Here is a 22,855-nt window from a genome sequence, read left to right as displayed (position 1 = left end):
CGAGACAGAGAGAGAGAGAGAGAGAGAGAGAGAGAGAGAGAGAGAGAGAGAGAGAGAGAGAGAGAGAGAGAGAAGAGGAGAAGAGAAGAGAAGAGAAGAGAAGAGAAGAGAAGAGAAGAGAAGAGAAGTAGATGCTAAATGCATTTAAAACATCAGCCTAATGTGACTTCCCAATCTGAACTAAAATTCAAGTGTATCTCATTTTGCTTTTGGAATCCGTATGATTGTATATTAAGGTTTACCTGCTCTTCTCTGTCTTAATTCTTTTAACATTCAATTTCCAAGTAACAAAGTATTTATTCATCCTGAAAAGAAAAAAAATACTTCTTATATTCTATATATACAACTCATATAGTTAGTTATATGGAACATGTTTATTTAGAGCTAAGTAATGTTAGAAAATTCCTTAGACTATGTTTTGTCTTGCACGATCAAAATAAAGCGCTAAGTCATACAAATTTTCTCCAAAACCATCAACAAAATATAAAGCAAACAGCAAATGTAAGTGAAAGCCATTAGATTTTTTTATAGATGCAGAATTCACTTGGCTGTAACATCCCAATAAATATTAAAAACTATGAAATATATTTTATACATTAATTAGCTTATAATATGTAACAGAAATGGAAAAAATGGAGAGGGGGGATCCAATTAGGGAAGGGAGAGGTCAGTACAGAAGGAAGAGGGAGGAGGGAAAAATCACACTAAGTTGTTTGATAAAGCCTCAAAGAATCCTGTTATTTTACATTTACCTAAAATCATAACCATACATCTATGTGTATACACAGACACACACACACACACACACACACACACACACACACACACACACACACACACACACACACACTAAAGGAAGTTATGTCACTATGGCTGGCAATGATACCCATTAGAACCATAGATTACCAAAATCCCCAAAACCAACAACCACAAGAAATCTCCTTTAGAATGTTTAGGGTAGACTGATTCCCAAATCAATACGGACTATGGCTGCCCCCCTTGGATGCCTCTCTGAGGTGAAGGTAAGTCCCGCTGCTGAAGACACCACACACTTAGGACACTGGACTCTGGTTATTCTAGCTGGATCTAACCTGAAAGTCTTCTTCCTACGGTCTAGTGTCCATAGTACCAGAAAATACTAGGAGAGCTGCCAACTGTGACACCTCTGAACCACACCAATGGCCAGCATGGCAAGGTATCTGTAGAAGTGGCCCTCATATGTTGGTGGTAACCAACAGCTCTCTCAATGGACTTTGAGTCCATGCAATAGGAAGGAAACCATGCCTGGTGCTAGAATCTAGCCATCTTCCAGAGGCTAGTGAGGTCATGGAGCTTAGAAGGGACTCTGCTACTGTCACTTTGCTAGACCAGCATTCATTCCTGCCTGCATTCTAAATCTTTTCCATAGATAAGTGAAGCTTTCATCCCTTATCAAAAAAGCTTCTTTGCAGCAAATGGAGACCATCACAGAAAACTACAACTGGACACAATACCGAGATCAAAAGATCATGGGGAACCTTTCTCCAATGGACACATTTACATTACACGTCTGCAGCTATGGCCCCGGGAACATCATGGAAGAGGAGATGGAAAGATTATAAAAGCCAGAATACTAGAAGTCTGCTGTGAAACAGTTTCCCGTGGAAATGGCTGCATAGTCAAGACTTGAGCAATGGCAATACTGATAAACACGGTGATCCAGAAGAATTCTCACAGGGCCACTCCCCTGGACAAGGAAGCACCTGATGACTGCTGAGAGATGGAGAATTGGCCTCTCGGGGATCAGCCCCCTAACTGGGTCTCTGATACTAAGTGGCTACCCTTGAACCACATGTACACAAGCAGCAAAAGTGCCCTTGCACAGTATAATGTAACAATCATAACCAGGAAAGCAGACTCAATTTGAGAAGGAGGATGTGGAAGGAGTGGTAGGAAGGGGACTCGGGAGTCGATGCAGAGAGAAAAGGGAAAGGGATATAATTATGCTGTTATTGGTCTTTTACTCTTTGTGGGGGTCCACCACCCAGCTCTCAAATAAATCACACACGGAGGCTTATTATTACTTATGAATGCCCGGCCTTAGCTTGGCTTATTTCTTGCCAGCTTTGCTTAACTTAAATCATTCCATCTATCTTTTGCCTCCGGGCTTTTGTATTCCTGTATACCTTTCTTTGTTTCTTACTCTGTGGCTTGCTGTGTAGCTGGCCCCTGGATCCTCTTCCTTCTCTCCTGGATCCTCTTCCTTCTCTCTCGCTCCTAGCTCTCCCTCTCTTTCCAGATTTCTCCTTCTATATTTACTCTCTGCCTGCCAGCCCCGCCTACCCTTTCTCCTGCTTTGTTATTGGCTGTTCAGTTCTTTACTAGACCATCAGGTGTTTTAGAGAGACACAGTAACACAGCTTCACAGAGTTAAACAAATGCAACATAAACAGAAGTGACACACCTTAAAATAATATTCTACGACATAATTATAGTTTAACTAAAATTTATAAAATAAATATAAAAGTCAAAATTAAATTTTCAATAAAATTGATGAAAAAAAACTTTGTGTAGTGTGTGGGAGCCTGTTTTCAGGTTCCTCATGGCTTTACCCAGCAGGTCCGCATAGAGAGGATGATTAGGACCACGGGCCTGAGAGCAGGTGTCTGAGATGATCTGCACTTGGTTGTGCTGGGGGGGGAGGTCTTTTGCTCCACAGACCCTGAGGCAGAGACAGTCAGGGCCCGTTGGAAAAGGTTCCAGGCCCTCTCGAGGCTATCCTTTATTTTCTATCTATTTATCTCCGCAAGATTCTCCGCAACAAATCCTTCTATCTAATATTTCCTGCTGCTCACACTCAAGAAAACTCTGGGGAGCTGTGGGGTTGGTGGGTAAATGCCCCACAGTAGTGCTAACTCAAATTGGAAAACAGTTATGAAAAACAGATGCATGTGTAACTTAAAAATCTCAAAAAAAAAAAAAAACTATACAAGGAAGATCTGGGAAGTCTACCTGATGATTATTCATCATCCATAATTCTGATTTGTGAAACAGATCTGATACCTGGGTGCAAGTTTCCTCAACTTCTCCATCTTATGTCCCTGTGGGACCAGCTCAGTGCCACATGGCCAGCCCTCCCTTCAATCAGCCCTGTTGTCTGATCCTGCTGTCTGAAATCATCCTGCCCCCTTTCCCTCAGTCATTACTCAACCCACTCATCTGTAACTTCTGTGGAGCAGACACATGCATATCTTTTCGTGGTTCTGCTTCTGTGCTCACACCAATTAGAGAGTAGGTAACAAAGGATGCTCAGTAAGTGAGCACCATCTCCTGACCAAGTCTTGTACACTTGTGTCTAAAAGCCCCCCAGGCCATTGATCACATAACACTTAACAGTTCGAAATATTATTCAGCTCGGGTTGGGACAGAGCTCTGTGTCAGAGCATATGCCTCGCATGTGTGAGGTGCTAGGTTTGATGCATATATTTAAATATGTTTAATTTATGCATTAAACATATTACATACGTTTATGTAAAAATGTATAATTTATATATTTTCTTTGTCTTTGACAAAAAAAACAGCAGGCAACAAGGAAAAGCAGATATTAAAGAAAAAAAAGAAGATTGTAAACTGGGTGTCACACAAACATTCAAAGAGCAGCAGTGTCCTTGACCGCCCTGGCTCCTACAATACTTTCCCCCTCTTCTGCAGGATTCCACGAACTCTGCTTGCTGTTTGGCTGTGAGTCTGCATCTGTCTCCATCAGTTGCTGGATGAAGCCTCTCTGATGACAATTGGGTTAGGCACCAGTCTGGTCACAGGAGATGGCCAGTTCAGGCTATGTATCCACTATTGCTTGGGGTCATTCTTATAGATTCCTGGGAGATTCCCTTGTGCCAGGTTTTTACTTTACCTAAAAATGTTCCCTCTTTCCAATAGTATCTTTCAGTACTCTCCTCCTCCATTTTCCTCCCTCCCAACCCGATCACTCATGTTCCCATCCCCATCTGCCCTCAATTCACTTATGGAATCTCTTCTATTTCCCTTCCCAGAGAAATCTGGGCATCCCCTCATGAACCCTCCTTATTACCTAGTCTCTCTGGGTCTGTGGATTGTAGCAAAGTTGTAGGAGCCAGAGGGGTCAAGGACTCCACAAGAAAACCCACAGAATCAACCGACCTGGGCTCATAGGGGCTCACAGAGCCTGAATCATCAGCCAGGGAGCTTGCATGGGACTGACCTAGACACTCTGCATGTATGTTACAGTTGTGTAGCTTGATCTTCTTGTGGGACTCCTAACAGTGGGAGCAGGGGCTGTCTCCGACTCTTTTACTGCCTTGTGGGACTCTGCTTCTCATACTGGGTTGCCTTGCCCAGCCTTAATACAGGGGAGGTTCTTAGTCTTACTGCAACTTGATATGCCACATTTTGTTGATATCCATGGGAGGCCTGCCCTTTTCTGAACAGAAATGGAGGAGGATGTGGGGGGAAGAGGAGGAGGGGCTGGGAGGAGAGGAAGGAGGGGAAACTCCTCCCGGGATGTAAAACAAATGAATCTATTTAAAATAATAATTAGAAAAAGCAACAGTGTAAATCCTATTGCAGTAAGATGAATGTAAAGTATCTTACAGCTAGGTAAAAATTTCAAGAAAGCATTTGATTCAGTAGCCTGCCCCAGGGCCTTTTCTATTCTCTATTTTCCTTCATAATGTTTTCTGTCCCCTGGCATCCTACATGTTCACGTGTTTATTGTTTCTCACACACTTTAAATCAGAATTTTAAAAAGCAGGCTAATTGATTTGTTTAATACAGTTACCCAGCATCTAGAATAATTCTTGGCCCTTCTTGGATGCTCAATAGGTATTCATTAATATGAAAGGCATGAAGAAAAAGTAAATCAATAGAGAATATTCAATTATGTTTGACAATAAAGCATCAGTTTTTACAACATTTATCCAGAAAAGACTAAAATTAAAAAAAAAAAAGTCCTTGAATGGTTCGAGTTCCTTAGTCTAAAACACACTGTGGAACAGCCCATCCTCCTTAGCACCCCGGGAGCAGCATCCTTCTAGTGGAATCAGATGCCACGGGACAATCTTACAACACAATCAAACTACCAAGTGTTGATTTCCTTTGCAGCCATCTCACCGGAAGTTGTAAAATATCTTAAATTGCAGCAGTAAATAGAAGCGATGTCTCTCCGAAAGCCAGTCCAGAGTAGGTATAAGCTCCACCTCTTCCATGTTGGTGCCTGTTTTAGTGATCTGTAATTACAAAGCACAAACTGTGACTTTCCTTCTGTTTTCAAGATGCTGAGAAGGCCTGTGTTCACCTTTCACCCTCCACTCCTCTCCCGCTTCATCTGTCCCGAATATGAATGCCCTCTGCACATGCTGCACACCTGGCATTTTCTCCTGCCTGCTCTCTTATGCTCTGCAGAATGAATAGGAAAAACTTCCTCTCTATCCGCAGATGTTTTTACAAATAACTTGACAAGTTTTCTGTCCCACGCTTTTCATATTTTGTATAAATTGTTAGATATGGCTGAGGATAGGATTCATCTCTAGGATGCCTGCCTCGCACACAGGAAGTCCTGGGTTGGGGGTCCTGCGGGAGCATACTGTTGAGTTGATTTTAGTTGGATTGTTGGGAGGGCAGAAAAAAACAGATGGTTATTAAACAAATGATCAAAATGGATTAATTATAGCTTGTGGTATCCCATGCTAGGTATATAATGGAAGGATTTCTATGTTTGGTCCTGAAGTTTCGGACAAATACACCAAGAGAAGTATTCTTCACTGAGCTGGAACGATCGTTCCACCGGTAAAGTACCTGTCACAGCAGCATGAGGACCTGAGTCCAACCCCAGAGTCCGCATAAAAAAGCTGCATGTGGAGGCGTGCTCTTGCAATCCCAGCGCTGGAGAGCTGGAGAGAGGTGGATCTCCCTGGGGCTTGCTGGCCAGTCAGCCCACTCACTTGGGGAGCTCCAGGCCAGTGGGAGACCCTGTCTCCCCTATCACAAAAGACAAAGTGTCTGGCTCCTGAAGAACTCCCAAGCACACACATATACACACACTCAAAATAAATATTATTTATCATTCCTATTTCACCAACAAATGCCTGTTTTCTAGTTTTCACTTTAAAAATTACATAAAATATTAATAAAGCATTTAAGAGGTGAAAAACTCTTTCCAACTGAATCCTTAAACTTAAATCAAAAAGAAGAAAAATTTTATTATTAAATAATTTTCTCCCAAGCTGTTTCTTTTTTTAAAATATATTTTATTTTTATGTGCATTGGCGTTTTGCCATGGATGTTAGGGTCCCCTGAAACTGGAGTTACAGACTGGTGTGCGCTGCCATGTGGTTGCTGGGAATTGAACTCGGGTCCTCTAGAAGAGCAGTCAGTGCTCTTAACCCCCGAGCCATCTCTCCAGCCCCCCAAGCTGTTTCTTAAACATTCACTTCTTAAACTGACTGGTTTCTCCAAGGCACAAAGAGATAAATCATAGTGTTTCATATGTGCCTAAATTAGATATGAGATGTACAACTGTATGTATATACACCCATATAGACATGGGTTTTATGTCACTTGGGCTGACGATGCTCCCTCCAGGAGACATAGACCATCTAAAAAAACCCAACATTAGCCAGGAGAAACCACCTTTCGAACTGTTGGTCAGGGGAGTCCAAGAGACTCAAAACAACATAGGCTACCACGGTTGGCCTTGGTGTCCTCCCAAAGGTTGGTGATATGTCCCTATTGCTGAAGACACAGGATTCAGAAGATTCAAGCTGTGTCTGGCCTTCAGGCTCCTCCCTGAGGACGAGCTCCCACAGTGCCAGAAGGGACTATACAAGCTGTTCAAGGAGACAAGCAATCAACAGTCTTCCTTAGCTGTGGTGCCTGTGAACCACAACAATGACCAGCACGGCATGATGTCCCTAAAGGTGAAGCAGTGGCCTTCATATCATGGTGATAGCCAACAGCTCTCTAATTAGACTTAAGGCCTATTCAACAGGAGAGAAAATACACCTTGGCAACCCAGCCAAGTATCTAGGGCTAGTGAGGGGGTGGATCTTAGAAGAGAAGTTACTAGAGGGACTTGATTAGCTGGGCACAATTCCCACCTGCATTCTAAATGCTTGTCCTTATATCCACAGGCAAGTGTTGTTCTCACGCGGCATTAAGGAAGCTTCTCTTTGCCACAGACAGAGACCATTAAAGAAAACCACAACCGGTCGTGGGGTGTCCCATGTCAGTGGATGGACACATCAACAGCGCGACTCCTGCACCTAACCTGAGGCTCGGGGACATCGCGGAAGAGGGGCTGGAAAGACTGGGAGAGTCAGAAGACCAGGAATCTGCTGAGAGAGTATGGGTCCTAGAAACCACAGGGAAGCTACAGCCATGATTCTGCAAAAATAGGTTGCCTCGGCAAGGACATCACCAACATGGAACGGGGGATATTTATCAGGCCCAACCTCTAGGCACAGAACAACCGCTGAGTGAGGGAGAGTTAAAGGATAATAAAGAAAAAGAGGTCATGGATTTGAGAGGGAAGTAAGGGAAAACATGGAGGAGTTGAAGGGATGGAACATGGGAAGGGTTGGAGGGGTGAAAGGGGGAAATGATATAATTACGTTTTAATTATAAATAAGTAGAACAATTGCTACATTAAAAGTAAGTCCTATATTGGTTACTTTTATTTCCTCTCTTCTTATTTTTTGGTGGGGTCTCATTGTGTGTACTCCAGGTTACAGTCTTCCTGCCTGTCTCCCCACTGCTGAGATTGCAAGTGTGTGCAGTGTATTGGCCCCAATTGGTAATATTTTCTGAGTTAATTCATAAAGCTGAACATATATATTTTATGTTACCTTTGAGACAAATGAAGCAGTAATCATCCAAAATACTTTGCAGTTTTTAGCTTTGTAGGCAGAGACTGCTTGAAGGTCATACTCATTGAAGATGCCTTTGGTGTTCTCCACAGGAAGGCAGTATATGAATTCACCATCATCTTTCAAAGGTTCCTCAGAAGAAGAAGAAACTTTGACTAAAGTAATTAATTAAATGACTAAACAGACCCAGTGGAAACAATGTTAAGACAGTCAAAATAGGACAGTATCAGTGAGGAAAATTAATCTCAAACCATGCCCAATTCAAGTTCAATTAGACCAATCTTACGAAAGGGTTAAGACATTTCATTTTTATCCTTAAACATCATACAGTGATAAGATGTTTGGAAATATTCATCTATGAATATTTCCATGCACTCTATGATAGACCGTTAACAAGTGTGCCATATTCCATTCTGGATACCAAGTTTATTATTTGCACCGATTGTATAGGGTCCGTATTCTAATAGCTGTGGCAGCACTGTGAGTAGGTAATATACAATAAGCAGTGAGTCCTTTACACATGTTATCTGGACGATGATGCCTCTGGCAACTTTAAAGAGACCGAATTAAGCACATGTAGAAATTGATATTTTTGTGGATTCTCTAACTTGAGAAAGGTCATAGACTCACGAAATAACAAAGTAGGAACTGGAATCCAAGTGTGACTTTAAATTCACACCCGAAGCTTCTGTAGTAAGTGCTAAAGTTCCTGTCTCATTTACTTGGAAGTATTGAGAAATTGGCTAGTGTCCACTGAGAAAAATGTAAAGTGTAAATTCTAAAGCTATTTCCTTTTAGCTTTGAAATGTGCACTTTTATCAATAAAATTTTTTAAAACATATGAAAATTGAATTTAATAATTTCAGAGTCATTTTATTAAAAGTGTAATTTAGTAATTTGGTGATACTCTCAAAAACTACTGAATTAAATGCACCCGAACTATTTCCAATTACTGTGGTTTTAAACTTTGGATTCAGTTTTACAGTTTTTACATTTTTTCTTTCTTGAAAAGTGTTTCCATTGTGGTAGCTATTTGCTTTCTTATTTTGGCTCCGATTATAACTTGTACTAAGAAACCTTCAAAAATAAACTTAAATCCTGAAAATCAGAGGAAATGAGATCTGGGTGGCAGTGGCACACACCTATAATCGAAGTACTCAGGAGGCAGAGCCAGGAAGATCTCTGTGAGTTTGAAGCCAGCCTGGTCTACAGAGCGAGATCCAGAACCAAAACTACATGGAGAAACCCTGTCTTGAAAAACCAAAAAAGAAAGAAAGAGGAAATGAGATAGCCTAGTGACCATCAGAGCGATGAGCTTTAATGTAGCTTTTTGCTTTTTGGCCAGTTACACCATTTTTGTTCCAATTCTGTTTTCTAAGGTTATTAGAAACTTGGTGTAGATAGAATGGTCAAGTCTTTTTTGCATACAAATTAAGTATAATTTACTCAAAGATCCAAAGCACCTATGCACAGCTAGAGTTTTGTTTTGCACTTTCAAACACTATGTCCACAATCTACCTGATACTACAGCACATTCTTTTTCCATTTAATCTTCACAGCTCTCTAGAGTAATTCCCATTATCTCAGTTTCGGGGTCAAAGAAACTATAAAGCTCAGAGAGGGTAGAAACTCATTCAAGACAAAATAGATTGCTCAAGACAGAGATTCAAAACTATAAGCCAGGAGGTGATGGTGCACGCCTTTAATCCCACACTTGGGAGGCAGAGGCAGGTGGATCTCTGTGAGTTCAAGGCCAGCCTGGTCTACAGAGTGAGATCCAGGACAGGCACCAAAAGCTACATAGAGAAACCCTGTCTCAAAAAAACAAAAACCCAAACAAACAAAACTACATGAATCTAATTTATGAATGAACTCTAGTCACTTTATGTTGACTATGAACAATGATCAAAAGACCTTTTGTCGTTAGAGTAACTATCTAGAGCGGGGATTGGCAAACTATGCCTGAGTCAGGTATCTGTTTTTATAAATAAAGTTTTATTGACATACAGACACATCCATTTGTTGTGTACTGTATACCAACAGTCTTGTGCACAGTGACAGAATGAGTGCTTCCTTGTAACAGAGCTCACATGACCTTTGAAGACTAAAATACTTGTTATATGGCCCTTTAAAGGAAAAAACCTAACCCAGGGTTTGGAGCAGTGGTTCTTAATCACGTAGCAGTTTACCGAGAAAACAAACAACTAGCCTCACTTTCACAGTTTCTTCTTCAGTTGGCCTAGTGTGCAGATGAGAACATGAGTTTCTGTTAAGTCCTTAAATAATAAGTTCCTTCTATTTCTTTTTTAAAATCATAAAGTGACATACACAGATACCCAAAAGTAGATTCCGATTTAAGGCAGATGGGGCACTTTCCTGTGAACCCAATGGGTAAGAGGAAGAGTTGGGGGGACAGACAAGAGATGTATTATAGACAAAACTGTCCTGCTTTATCTTTATTCTTTAAGTAGGTGAAATAAATTATGTTGAGATTCTTTTATATTTGCCAACAATTACTGTAATGTGTTATCAGTGAGCTTTGATGTGATAGTTACAATGGATTAATAAAAGATAGTTTCAAATTTTAATTTTTAATTGTTGAAATTGCATAAGGTAGAATCGCACCTTTAGACTGCGCTTCGGAAGGACAACCTTAGGAAGGTATTTCAAATTACGTGGAAGTACTGGAGTTTTCCATTCAAGCTTTTCTCTTAGCCTAATAATATGTTTTATGGCATCATGCTCTTCTGGTTCTGGTGGGAAAAGTTTTTTAAAGTTCAATACAAGTGCAAGTATAGGCATCATTTAGTAATAATATACACTATTACAAATTTTTCTATAAATAGAAAAATTAAATGGCAAGTTGTAGAAGTTAACAGATGCTATGCAATTAAAGAAGAAAGAATAGCTTTAAACTAAGCTTTAACAGGCGCTCAAAAGGGAACCCATTATTTGTCTACTTAAGAAAGATAGCACAATTTGCACATATGCACACATCCACATAAGCATGTACATACATATACCACAAACACACAACAAGGAAGGTGGAGATAACTACATATGAACATGAAACTCCTGCTAGTGGCCCTGTCCACTGGACCTTTAGGGATGACGTATAGTGTCCACACCTACTGATCTCTTACTTTGCTTGAAATGGATTCCAAAACTGAAATGGATTTGTGGATAAGAAAATATGAAGTAAACTATGAGCAGTGTCAAGAAAGAAAGGCAGACAGACAGACAGATGTCACAAAGGGTTTAATTACATGAACACAGATCAAAAGCCACAGGAAATACTGGATCAGGGCCAGTCAAAGCCTTTCTTGATTGAGGCCTAAGAGGACCAGAAGCGTTAGGATCCGAGAAAGCAGTGTGGGTTGGAGGCATTCTTCCTGAGGACAGTCACTCCCCAAATCCTTCCAAGCCCTACTTCTTGATCTCTTTGCTGGCAGATAATTTCCTGCTTCTTGACACAATCTATGTGTTTTGTTTTTGTTTTTATTCCCCATGTTACAAAGACTACCCCCCTTAAACTTCATTTTATACTTTTTTTCAGTTTTAAAATTAAGTTTCACAGTGTACACATTTGTAGGGGCACAATGTGATAATTCAATACATATATGTGACAGACAGGTCATTACCATAACCATCAGACCAGTCATTACCAGTTCCCTCTCCTTAAACACTTCCCTTGTTGGGAATCGTCAAACTCTTCTGCAGAGCTTCAGAAAATATCGGGTTTTGTGACTCACGCTCTCTGTCTCCCTCTGCCCTGTCCTTCACCACGACTGTAGGAACTTACACGTCCATTGGCAGTGGACCAGTCTCCTTTTCTCCACGTCCTTACTAGTTCATGTAATTTTTTTCACTGTTCTGATTGGAGTGCAATGGACTCTTGTTGTGTTTCTTATTTAAATTTCCCTGATGATTACTGGTGTGTAACAATTCCCACACACTTGTTTGCACTTTATACCTTTGTTGTGACTATTCAGATAGCTGGCCCAGTTGCTCACTGGCAGGTGAGGGTTGTTTTTTTTCTCTTGTATATTCTGGAAATGGTCTCGTGTCCAATGAACAGTTTGAAAATGTTTTCTCCCATTCTGTGAGCTCTTTCTTCTCTCTAGTGACTATTTACTCTGCTGTGTAGAAGTTCCTTATTAAACAACAGAACAGATCCCAGGGGCTTTGGAAAAGCACACAAGGCATGCCAGCAGTGCCAGCAATCCTAAAATGGAATTCTGTATTTCAGGCCTACCAGAAGTCAGGCATGGCATCTGAATAAAACAGTTTCTTTGCTAACAATCAAATGGAACTTGTGCTATTTTATAAAACAGCACCAGAACTAAGATAAAAACTCTTCACTGTTTCCTCGAAGCCAGCAAAAGAGACTAGCCTAAATCTGCTGGCAAGATAGACCCTGGCACACTGCACTATCCCCCCAAGAGAAGACAGTCAATCATTCCACTGATTAGCAGAAGTCGCAGGACCCCCAGCACTCAAGGGAGGCCGAATCTGCACAGATGCAGGGGTTTCTGTTGAGATATTGAGAAATCTGGATGGCCCTGTGTGAATAAGGGGTTCTGATGATAAATTCCTCTCTGGGTCATGGTGTTCTAGTAAGAAACAGGAAAGTTTCCTTTACAAGATTTATGATATTAAAATAGCAATTTCAAATATAAAGAAGGTGTCAAAATGTTCATGGGAAAATGTGTTTAACTATTTGGGGATTTAATCTTCGTATCAGATAAAGATATAAATCTCAAATCTACCAGGTAGTGCAGACCTGTAATTCCAGAGTTTGAGGCAGGAGGATCTCAATTTCAAGGCCAGCTTGAACTACATAGTGAGTCTTTGTTAAGAAAACCAGAGGCTGACAATCAAGCTAGGTGGTGGAACGCTTGCCTAGCATGTGCAAGACCCTGTGATAACCCCCCCCACACACACACACATGCACACACGCACACGCACACACACACGCATACAATTTTTACTAGAAGCATAAAACAAAGCTATACTTTATCCTGCATGGAGTTCTAAAACTATAACCACAGTATCTTCAGTAAGGACATAATCACTGAATACCCTGTCAATTTAAATGCTATTGCAAGTTTCAAAAATAACTGAAGAATGAGCAATTCTTTAAGGTACCAAACATGCAAGACTCAGCCACACTTTTTCTTTTCCATAAAGTCAGTGTCCAACATGAGCATGAAAACCATGGAAAGCTTGCAAGCATGCATTGCTTCCTATAGTCTGGGACAGGATTGCAACATACCTGCCCTGTCATATAATTTAAACCGGGCTTTCTTCGCTTTTGTATGAGTAAAACTTTGCTCCTCTTTTTCTTTTGATTTCTTTCTCTCGGGGACAATTGATTTTGAAGCCAATAAACATTGTTGACTGAACTTTTCTTCAAGGTAACCTGCAAGGAAAAACATTATGAACTGAGTATCTACTGTGAGCTCTAATAACACCATAGTAATTTCACATACCAAGCAATACACTCAGTTATTATATGAGGCACTAGGAGCACATGCTGAGCCAAGGCGCCTGGGTTCACAGGAACATGTGCTACTCTTCTAGCTGTTTTCCTTTGCAAGTAGCATGCCTGCCTTCCCTTCCCTCCCTTTGAAAGGAGGAGGTAAAGTGTGGGAGGGATACAAACAGCCCCTGCCCTCACCTAGAGGGTGTTCTTAATAACAAGACTGCCCTGTGGGCCAGGGAGGTGTGGGAGCCTCTTGGTATAGAGGCTAATGACAGTGACAACTTTTCATAATGACTTCATTCTTCTCATCTTCCACACTCCGCCCCTGGTTACAGTAAGACCCGCAGGCACTTGTAAGGATGACATTAGTCAATACTAATACAGTCCTTGCCAAGGTGGATGTTGGCTGCTCTGCTTGACCATTTTATCAATATAGCACAACTTTAGAGTATGAGTGAACACTCACAGGAAAGAAATCTTTTGATTAACTTTAACTTGGGACTGATACAGAATATACTTAAATACGAATGCAGAAGAGTAAGAAGGGTATTGCTCATATTTCTAGGACTTACTTATGGGTTACATATGGAAGACTGAGGGAAATTAGTGGCAAGAGGATTCTTTAGAAGCAATTTTATTTGTTCTTTCACATTTAACAAATACTTCTGCAGCAAAGGCACTGAGCTTCAACCTAGTCAGTGACAAAATACCCTAACTACAAACAAAACAAGTGGATGTAGATGAGACCATTACATCTCATCAAGTACCACTGCCGCCTTTAGTCCCACTTAGGGGACTTGTCTGCTCAGAGGAGATGCCTAAGCTCATCCATTCCAGATGCTGAGAGATGCAATCAGATGTCGAGAGATGGCAAGGCTTTGAATTTTGGAGGAGGATGAGAAGTTAAGGCAGAAGAAACCACAAGACAGCAAAGCATTGCTCAGGTGATGGACAACGAGAGGATGTCGGCTTCCCTGGACCGGTTAGAGGAGACAGAGCTGTACGCTGTAGTCCTTCCCTAAGGACACTCTCAAACGGCAGCTGTTTATAGTCTCATGCTCCATGGAGCCCAGATTGGAAAGTGGGTTTGTTTTCCTTATCACTCCCTACTCACCACTTCCAAAACAATTTGTGCCCTTTAAAAATAAAAATAAAATCCTACTCCTTTCAAATTCCTGGCTTTTTGCTACATCATACACTCCAGCATTTCACTAGAATCCAATTGCTTGGTCACTCAGTTAACTTGTAACTTTGGCTCTACAGAGATCGCCTTCTCCATTTCAATGTTTCTAAACTGACACCTGTTTGATGTTATGCCCTTCTGTTACATCCTAGATCTCCTCAAATTTCTACATCTAAACTACTAACATTTAAGCAACTATAGGCAATATCTATGACACAGTCTTTAAAAGTATTTTTTAACTGACATACAGACCAATGGAATCGAATTGAAGACCCCTGACATTAATCCACACACATATGAACACCTGATTTTTGACAAAGAAGTCAAAACTATATACTGGAAAAAAGAAAGTATCTTCAACAAATGGCATAACTGGATGTCAACATGTAAAAGACTACAAATAGATCCATATCTGTCACCATGCACAAAACTCAAGTCCAAGTGGATCAAAGACCTCAACATAAATCCGGTTACACTGAACTTGATAGAAGAGAAAGTAGGAAGCACTCTTGAACGCATTGGCACAGGAGATGACTTCCTAAATATAACACCAGCAGCACAGACACTGAGAGCAACAATTAATAAATGGGACCTCTGGAAACTGAGAAACTTTTGTAGGGCAAAGGACACAGTCAATAAGACAAAAAGACAGCCTACAGAATGGGAAAAGACTTTCACCAACCCCACATCTGACAGAGGACTGATCTCCAAAGTATATAAGGAACTCAAGAAACTAGACATCAAAATACTGAACAATCCAGTTAAAAAATGAGCTAAAGAGCGAAACAGAGAATTGCTGTGGGATGGTCTGTATGGCAAATGTGTTGCTGATTGGTCAATAAATAAAACACTGATTGGCCAGTGGCCAGGCAGGAAGTGTAGGCGGGACAAGGAGGAGAATAAAGCTGGGAAGTGGAAGGCTGAGTCAGAGAGACACTGCCAGCCGCCATAATGAGAAACAGCATTTGAAGATGTCAGTAAGCCACGAGCCATGTGGCAAGGTATAGATGAATGGAAATGGATTAATTTAAGCTGTAAGAACAGTTAGCAAGAAGCCTGCCACGGCCATACAGTTTGTAACCAATATAAGTCTCTGTGTTTACTTGGTCGGGTCTGAGTGGCTGTGGGACTGGCGGGTGACAGAGATTTGTCCTGACTGTGGGCCAGGCAGGAAAACTCTAGGTACAGAGAATTCTCAAAAGAAGAATCTCAAATGGCTGAAAGTCATTTAAGGAAATGCTCAGCATCCTTAGTCATCAGAGAAACGCAAATCAAACGACTCTGAGATACCACCTTACACCTGTCAGAATGACTATGATCAAAAACACTTTTTTTTAATTTTATACTTTTATTTTAAATAAAAGTACATTTTAATAGCCAGTCTCAAATGGCAAAATATTACAGCCAACTCTCAATGACTCATGAGAAGTTTTACTACATGAAACAAAGACTCAACAAGTAAGCAGGCCTGCTACTTCCAAGACTGTTAATAACACCCCAACCTCACAGAATAGTGCCCTTATTTCTCATCTGCCGGGCGGTGGTGGCGCACGCCTTTAATCCCAGCACTCGGGAGGCAGAGCCAGGCGGATCTCTGTGAGTTCGAGGCCAGCCTGGTCTCCAAAGCGAGTTCCAGGAAAGGCGCAAAGCTACACAGAGAAACCCTGTCTCGAAAAAAAAAACCAAAAAAAAAAAAAAAAAAAAAAACCACTAATGACAGTCTATGTTGGAGAGGATGCGGAGCAAAGGGAACACTCCTCCACTGTTGGTGGGAGTGCAAACTTGTACATCCACTGTGGAAATCAGTATGGCAGTTTCTCAGAAAATTGGGAATCAATCTACCTCAAGACCAGCTATACCACTCTTGGGCATATACCCAAGGAATGCTCAATCATACCACAAAGATACATGCTCATCTATGTTCATAGCAGCACTATTCATAATAGCCAGAACCTGGAAAAAACCTAGATGCCCGTCAACCGAAGAATGGATTAAGAAAATGTGGTACATATACACAACGGAGTACTACTCAGCAGAGAAAAACAATGACAGCATGAAATTTGCAGGCAAATGGATGGAACTAGAAAATATCATCCTGAGTGAGGTAACCCAACCCAGAAGGACAAACATTGTATGTACTCACTCATAAGTGGATACTAACATAAAGCAAAGAACAATCAGACTGCAGCCCACAGAAGCAGGGAGGCTACACAGCAGGGGGGACCCTAGGATGACTGTGGCTTATAATAAGTTTTGATTTTAATCAATCACTGGGCAAGCTTCGGTAAACATTTCACTATTAGGATAAGAATTTGCACTGTATCAAGCTGATAATAGAAATAAAATAAAATAAAATAAAAAGTATTTTTTAACAGATTACCTTACAAGAAATAGAATTCAACAGTGTGGAGTTGTTCCGTGTGTGGCGACTAAGGCATTACACTGTGTGTTATGGCTTGCTCTCTCCAGCCTTTCAGCTTGCTCTGTACCCTTCCCAGCAAGGCTACCCTTCACTCTGCCAGCGTGCCCATTCCACTGCTCATAACTCACTAGTACCTCCCAACATGGCTACCCTCCACCTTTCCAGAATGTCCACTCCACTGCTCCACACTCTCTTCTAATCCATCACCCCTCGATTTTCCACCTTTCTTTTTATCCACTTCAGATAATGTCTTTACACACACTCTTGCCGATATCGTAAACTGCCTCCCTTTATATCTGCGCACCTCAGTGCTGTTAGATGAAGATTCTCAGAAAGTGGGTTTGGCGACTGCACAAATTCCTTGTAATTAACCACACATGGACCGGAACACGAGCCTCGGAGTCCATTGACGCTGCGTCAACGCGTTCTTCTCCCTCCAGACAGCTGTGTCGGATTTTTCTCCAAGCTCCTCAAACTTGCAAACAAACTTTATCTTCCAGCCTCTGCCCTTCACCTCTACCATTGCTTCCTCTCAGCTAATGCGTGTGCCGGCTTTTAGTCGGAAATTTCTTCAACTTGGCCTGACACACAAACCAAGCTCCCTCACCTGTGTCCGTGGTTCCCTGTTGTCCAGTTTAGTAAAGGAGGCACCTGGCTTTCCTGTCACCCACCTTTTATCTACATTTCTTCTCTTAATGTCTACATTATTAACTATTTTCTTCTGCATATACCTTCCACATTAAGTCCATCCATGGACTATATTCCAGTTATCACTACACATTGTCTCTTCAAAGAAGAACTTTCTTTCTTTCTTTTCTCTCTCTCTCTCTCTCTCTCTCTCTCTCTCTCTCTCTCTCTCTCTTTTTATCCTGGTGTGATCAGACACCGGACGGCCTGGGATTTGAACCCGGGTCCTCTGGAACCTCAGTCAGTGCTCTTAACTGGTGAGCCACCTCTCTCCTCTCGAAGAACTTCTCAAGAGTCGCAAATGGTTACTATTTTATTTCTTCACCTATTATCCAGTTCTTAGTCCCCTGCAGTCTTGGAATTCCACCAAAATGGCACTCAAGTGACTGCACTTTTGAGGTCAGTACACTCAACAGACATTTTCCTGTCCTGATTTTACTAGTATTAGTGATATTTCATACTTTATTCTATTTTTTTCAGAAGGTGGACTGAGACAGGGTCACCTTTTGTAACCCTGGCTGGACTAGAACTCACTACATGGATCGGGTTGACCTCAAACTTGCAACAAACAACTGCCTCTACCTCCCGGGTGCCAGGATTACAGGGATAAGCTATCATTCCTAACTTCAATTCCTTCTGATACAATTATTTTCCATTGATTTCTATGACACCATATACTCATTCTTTATCATCCTGTTCAGCGTCAAGCTGACCAATCCCATGTCCATTGTATCTGACCTTTTGCTGGCTTATAATTGCCAGAGACATTCCTTAAAGTAAGTATTCTCACGGTGGCCATGACTTAAACTTCCAATCTTAAGATTACTCCCAAGTACATCATCTCAGGCCTGATACCTCAGAGCTCCCGAATCAGATTCAACTGTCTCCTCAATGTCTTGACTGGGATGAACCAAAGGTATTCTCAACTCTATATGTCGAAAATCAAACTCACAGCCTCTTCAGCAGACCCCATAGATCCTTGTGTGAGATTTTAGTGTATGGTACTACTAGTCATTACATTAAAGAAGGCTAGAAGCCTAGGAATCATCTTAAAACTTCCTGCTTTCTCCAATCCATCAGCATGACTGACAAGTCTACCTTCATAATATTTAAAGTCTGCTAACCGTTCTCCCTGAGTCAATTCTTGTTCTTTTTTGTTTGTTTGTTTTGCTTTTTTCAGAGCTGAGGACCGAACCCAGGGCCTTACACTTGCTAGGCAAGCGCTCTACCACTGAGCTAAATCCCCAACCCCAATATATATATATATATATATATATATATATATATATATATATATATATATATATATATATAGTTTTTTTGAGACAGAGTTTCTCTGTGTAGCTTTGGAGCCTGTCCTGGAACTCACTCTGTAGACCAGGCTGGCCTCGAACTCACAAAGATCCGCCTGCCTCTGCCTCCCAAGGGCTGGGATTAAAGGCGTGCACCACCACCGCCTGGCCAATTCTTGTTCTTTAATCTGTATTCTTTTCAAAACAGAAAAAGGATCATATCAACTCCTTCCTAAACAGATTTCCATGGATTCTGGACATGGTGGGGCACACCTTTAATCTCACCACTCGGAAGGCAGAGGCAGGTGGATTTAATTTGAGGCCATCCTGATCTACACAGCAAGGTCCAGGCTAGCTAGAGCTACAAAGTGAGACCCTGTCTTAAAAACAGAATGGGGGTAGGTGGGTGGTGGTGCCCTGGAGAGATGGCTCAGCAGCTAAGAGCACACACTGCTCTGGCAGAGGGCCCGAGTTTGATTCCCAGCACCCGAATCTGGTGACTTACAACTGTCTGTAACTCTGGCTCCATGGATATTCCAACATTCCAACTCTTCTGACCCCTGTGGGCTCCTGCACTCACTCACATACACATGTTCACACCCAAAGCCATACACATAATTAAAAGTAAAAACACCAAAAAAAAAAAAGAAAAAATCCCCAAACCAACAATTTCAAAAGCCTTTCTATGGTTCGTATCTTCAAAGTACACAAACTCTTCAACCTGGATGCCATGTCCTCAGTGTTCCAACCCTCGAATTCCTATGCAGCCCATGCTTCTGTCCTCCTTTTCCTGAGGAAAACAGCAAAAAGATCAAATTCAAACAGTCTGCTCAAAGAATGCCTGGAATTCCAGCTCTCAGATCCCTTCAGGAAACCAACCCACTGATCTTCAGGCAGAAGAGACAACTGGAGGAGTGACCTAAGTGCTGAGTGGGGTTGTTTAGGTGACAGAGACAACAATGGTCAAAGTACAGTCTAGTTTTAGACAGGAAAGGAGCACTAATTCTGACGGACTGGAAAACACCTGAGAAATGATGTAGAAAGCAGAGAAAAATCTCATCTAGGAGACTGAAAAGGCTGGAGAGAAAGGGAAACAACTCAGCTGGTGAAGTGCTTGCTGCCTGTGGTGGTGTGAAAGAAAATGGCCCCCAAAGGGAGGGGCACTATTAGGAGGTGTGGTGTTGTTGGAGGAAGTGTGTCACTGTGGGGGCGGGCTTTGAGGTCTCCTATGCTCAAGCTACTCCCAGTGAGATAGTCCACTTCCTGTTGCCTGTGGGATCAAGATGTAGAACTCTCAGCTCCTTCTCCAGCACCATGTCTGCCTGCATACCACCATGTCACAATTATGATGGACTGAACCTCTGAAACTGTGAGCCACTGAATTAAATGTTTTCCTTGTAAGAGTTACCATGGTCATGGTGTCTCTTCACAGCAAAAGAAACCCTGACTAAGACACTGCTGAAGCATGAAGAGCTGAGCTCACTCTCCAGAATCCATGAAAGAAGAGCAGAGTGTGATGACACTTGCAATCCCTTGAGGAAGAGGGGACAGGACCGTCCCTGGGGGTACGTGGCCACTCAGCCAAGCCTACTAGGCCAGTGCCAGGCCAGGGAGAAAGACCCTGTCTCAAACAGTAGGGTAGATAGCATTTGAGAAATGACACCTAATATCGTCTTTTGGCTTTTTCACGTACATGTTCTCATACGCATATACTCTCACATACCGGTGCATATGCATGAGTGAGCGCGCGCGCGCACACACACACACACACACACACACACACACACACACACACACACACACTGGTGCATAGTCACACAGAGTCACACACACAAATAAGTGCATATGCACACAAACACACTCACAGTCAGACACACATTGGTGCATATGCACACACACATACACACACAGTCAAAAGAAATGAAAAGTTATCAAAATTCTATAGAATCATGGAGTGAAACAGATTATTCTATTTTTCAATATTTTTTGAGGATTTAGCCATGAGGAAGTATCCAGTGACCTAGGAAGAGTCTTCTCCGTACAATGGGGGAGGACAGAGCAGCTGAGGAGTGACGGACAGGGATGGAGCGAGGCAGAAAACCTGGGTTACTCTGTCAAGAATGCTGACCCTGTCTGCAGTGGTGACTGCTCAAGAGGCTTCTGCTTGGGGATCTGTTTTTAGAGAAGGCTGTTCACACAGCGCCTCCACGTGCTCAGCGGGCAGCCGGTGGGAAAGAAGTCCCGGGAGAAGATGCCTGAGGACCGACTAGTTCTAGAGGACACAGCAAGGAGGAACTCTACAGTGAGGCTCTCAGTAGGCCAGTACTGCAGACAGTACTGCAGATGACAGTACTGCAGACAGTACTGCAGACAGTACTGCAGACGACAGTACTGCAGACAGTACTGCAGACAGTACTGCAGACGACAGTACTGCAGACGACAGTACTGCAGACGACAGTACTGCAGACAGTACTGCAGACAGTACTGCAGACAGTACTGCAGACAGGCCCGAGTTCATAAACCGGGGACATGAAGAGCTACAAAGAGAACAGAGTGGTCAAAAACTGACACACTGGATATGGTAGAATTTGAACAAAGACAACGGAGGAGTGAAAAGGGGGAGTATGTAGAGCAATCAGGATACTAGTAGTTAAGAGAGAGGGAGAGAGAGAGAGAGAGAGAGAGAGAGAGAGAGAGAGAGAGAGAGAGAGAGAGAGAGAGAGAAACACCCAGGAAGCAGTGAAGACTTAAGAAAACACTGTTGCATTTTAAGGTCTTACAGTTCATGGTGATCACACTATAAAAAGATTAGAGACATCAGGCATCCTTGGTGGCCCCAGGGGCGTTCCTGTTATTTCTATCATTATCTGTATCAGTATTTAAATTACGATGCTTTTAAGAAGCAGTTTCACATTTGGAGGCATTTCCATCTGCTGTGTCTCCTGGAACTAGGTGGACACCAATGCTCCTAGTTTGAAAGGAAGGGCTACAGCTGAAGAACATATAAAGGCCATGCCTGGACAGTAATCTTGGTAGATGCCCTCTGCTCCCTCTGTTTTCACGGACCCGGAGGACATTCTCTTCGCCGCGACCTCAGCCGGTTGGCTCTCTGATGACATGCCATCTTTGCACCTTTGATGATCTCTAGGTCTTAAACATCTAAGACGACAAAAGAATAGAAATAAGAAGGAAGGCTGCATGCGGTCTCAAACCCACAGCTACAACTAACATAGATTCTTTGGTTTAACACACGACATGGCTAACACTGTAATTTAAGATTAATATTTGCTCTGTGCTTTATAACATCACATCTATCCTTTCAAGCAGTGTTTTGTTAGATATTTGAAAAGCTAAACTAAACATTTACATAAAATAATTAATGCTAAGTGGGTCTAACAGGTTTTAGCATAAAATAATATTATACATTATTATTGAAAGTTTAAAACTTGACTTAACTTTTGAAGAGGAAGGAATGTCACCCATTAGGTTAGTGGCAGAGAAAATGATCTGAAATGCCATACTCCTCCTAGATTGCTTCCTCCAGGGAAAGCACAACAAATTCCCCATCCATACTGATTATAAATGTTGGGGAAGACTTCATAACAGAAATCAGAAATCAGTGAGTACAACTGACTGTACAGTAGACAAATTTAGAAGGCACAGGAAATCTGGGGTTCTGTAAAGCCTTGAACATATTTCTCAGGTCGGGGGAAATGAGCCTACTGCCATATTAAACAATTAATAACACGAGAAAGAAAGCAGAGGTCAAGAGCCCACAGGCACAGCTCCTGTGAACGGATTGATGGGCGTGTTAGTAGGTGTTGTTATAGCCTTCCCTCTGAGCACTTTCTCGGTCCCCATTTTGACATAAATGTCTTTAAATGTTGCCTCTTCACAGGAACATCC

The 22,855-nt window shown here is 41.9% G+C and overlaps 1 protein-coding gene across 1 annotated transcript in view; it reads right to left on the bottom strand.

The window, feature by feature from the left end:
- Dnah14 (dynein axonemal heavy chain 14) overlaps nt 1–17,493 on the bottom strand; it is a 216,412-nt gene extending 198,919 nt beyond the window's left edge. The window contains exons 1-6 of the mRNA XM_052736532.1: nt 17,343–17,493; nt 13,156–13,302; nt 10,506–10,633; nt 7,860–8,012; nt 5,128–5,243; nt 243–305 (exon numbers count right to left, since the gene is read on the bottom strand). Of these exons, the coding sequence (XP_052592492.1) occupies nt 243–305; nt 5,128–5,243; nt 7,860–8,012; nt 10,506–10,633; nt 13,156–13,302; nt 17,343–17,493 (758 nt within the window). The remainder of the gene's footprint in view (nt 1–242; nt 306–5,127; nt 5,244–7,859; nt 8,013–10,505; nt 10,634–13,155; nt 13,303–17,342) is intronic.
- Between the last annotated feature and the right edge of the window lie 5,362 nt (nt 17,494–22,855).

The sequence above is a fragment of the Peromyscus californicus genome, unplaced genomic scaffold (assembly GCF_007827085.1).
Source record: "Peromyscus californicus insignis strain IS unplaced genomic scaffold, ASM782708v3 Scaffold_14__1_contigs__length_90479793_seg_2, whole genome shotgun sequence".
NCBI lineage: Eukaryota > Metazoa > Chordata > Mammalia > Rodentia > Cricetidae > Peromyscus > Peromyscus californicus.
This window is presented reverse-complemented; position numbering and strand designations above follow the sequence as displayed.